General features: G+C 45.3%; 1 protein-coding gene across 1 annotated transcript; it reads left to right on the forward strand.

Moving 5' to 3' along the window:
* The first annotated feature begins 400 nt into the window (after positions 1 to 400).
* Positions 401 to 1,654, forward strand: LOC131005274 (zinc finger protein ZAT6). The gene has a single exon (XM_057932160.1). It carries the CDS (start codon positions 730 to 732, stop codon positions 1,459 to 1,461), a length of 732 nt encoding a protein of 243 aa, XP_057788143.1. The 5' UTR covers positions 401 to 729; the 3' UTR covers positions 1,462 to 1,654.
* Positions 1,655 to 2,022: the final 368 nt, after the last annotated feature.

The following is a 2,022-nucleotide window of genomic DNA, read 5'->3' on the forward strand; positions in this document are numbered from 1 at the left end:
AAACTCCACAGGTCGGTCAATAGTCATCTCTCTCTCTATCTCTTATACACACACACACACACACACGCGCGCGCACACGCACGCATTCTCTGTTTCTCTCTCTAAATAAGCCCACCTCATCACCATTAACCTAACAAATACTCCCTCCGATTTTTTATAAGTGTCCCATTTAGCTCATTTTTTTGTTTCTCAATAAGTGTCCCATTTCAAAATTTGAGAGTATATTTATGACACTTTTCCTATTTTATCCTTATTTAATACTTGTATGAATGTAATAATTAGTTGTATAAATGCATTTATTATGACAATTACTAAGGTTACAACTGTAAAATATCTTATTTTATTGGTATGTGTATTTTGACGGCTGGGGACACTTAATAAAAATCGGAGGGAGTATTGCCCTACTCCCACTCCCACTCAATTTTGACCTCAAATTATTCCTTTTTCTTTTCACCAAATTAATACCCAAAGACGTGTGATCTCTGATTACTTGTCTAAGAGTCTCTACACCTTTCTAACTTTTCACTCTTGATTAATTCAATCATAATCCATACAGAATTTGGACTAAAATATTTGATTAGACAACGCAACACTCTATATAATCCAACTCCCCTACCCCCACCGCCATTCCCCACGCAACTGCCAACTCTTTCTACTTATATATATAAATCCCCCAACTCCTTACCTTTCCCTCACTCTTCCACTCCAACAAATACGATTTCTCTACCAATGGCTCTCGACACTCTCAACTCCTCGGCGGCCGTGGCGCCCCTCAAACCCTCCCGCCGCTTCGACGACATCGACCCCTCCCGCGCCTCTCTGCAGTGGCCCAAAAACAAACGCTCCAAGCGCCTCATCACCCGCGATCAATCCGAAGACGAGTATCTCGCCCTCTGCCTCGTCATGCTCGCCCGCAGCGACGGCGCTCGCTCCCCCGCCGCCGCCGGAACTGTCAGTCCTCCCGCCGCGGACTCGCCGATCACCTGCGTCACAAAAGACATAGAAACATCTCACGCTACGCCGCCGACCACGGCGGCCGTTACCGCCCCCGCCGACGCCTCCAATTCATACAGGTGTGGCGTGTGCGACAAGGTTTTCCCTTCGTACCAAGCCCTCGGCGGCCACAAGGCTAGCCATCGCGCGAAGCCTCCGGCAGCCACCGCGGTTGCGTCAGACGAAAGCAACCAGTCGGCCGCGGCGGCGAATCACGTCTCCGCCCTGAACCCTAGCGGGCGGCTCCACGAGTGCTCAATCTGCCATAAGAGTTTTGCGACTGGGCAGGCTCTCGGTGGACACAAGCGGAGGCATTACGAAGGCGTGATCGGCGGCAGTGCCGTCAAGAGCCGCACCACCTCCTCCAACGGCGGCATCGTCCGGAATTTCGACTTGAACATGACGCCGCCGCCTGAACTACAGTGTGGTGAAGAAGTGGAAAGTGCGCTGCCGCCTTTATCCGATTAAATATACTGGAATTCGTTTTACAATATACTAGTATTAAAGTAGATACAGATATATTTATAGAATTAGAGGGGAGAAAAGTGATTGGATTCTTTTATTCATTGATGATCAATTATTCTTGTATTAGTAATTCTTTGTTCTGTCATTGTTGAATTCATATGGTTGGATTAGATGACTAATACCAATTCTGGATTAATTGTTGTGGTTGATTTGATTAATTGGGAGGAATTTCAGTCAAATTTGATGTTGGTGACAATCACAAACATGCAATTCTAATATCTCGATCGAATTAGTGACACGTCTCTTGAATTATGGAGTATGGTATTAGAAGATGCTGAAATTGTGGTTGAAAGATGGAAACCCCACGTGGTAGAATGCCTAAAATCGCACGATGTCGCATGTTGTGTGGCCACCAATTGTAGTTGTAGGTGTGTGCCGCTTTAATTTAATGTTCGAATATTGATCAGTAAATTTTTAGTGCTTCTAACACTCTTTTTTTTTCTCTGGAGAAAAAGGCGATTGCAACAATTTTAATATTCAGATTCTCCATTATATTTATCTCAC

This window comes from Salvia miltiorrhiza, chromosome 1 (genome assembly GCF_028751815.1).
Source record: "Salvia miltiorrhiza cultivar Shanhuang (shh) chromosome 1, IMPLAD_Smil_shh, whole genome shotgun sequence".
Taxonomy (NCBI): domain Eukaryota; kingdom Viridiplantae; phylum Streptophyta; class Magnoliopsida; order Lamiales; family Lamiaceae; genus Salvia; species Salvia miltiorrhiza.

Coding starts and splice junctions, on each gene's coding strand:
- LOC131005274 (XM_057932160.1), top strand. CDS start 730: ATGGCTCTCGACACTCTCAACTCCTCGGCGGCCGTGGCGCCCCTCAAA.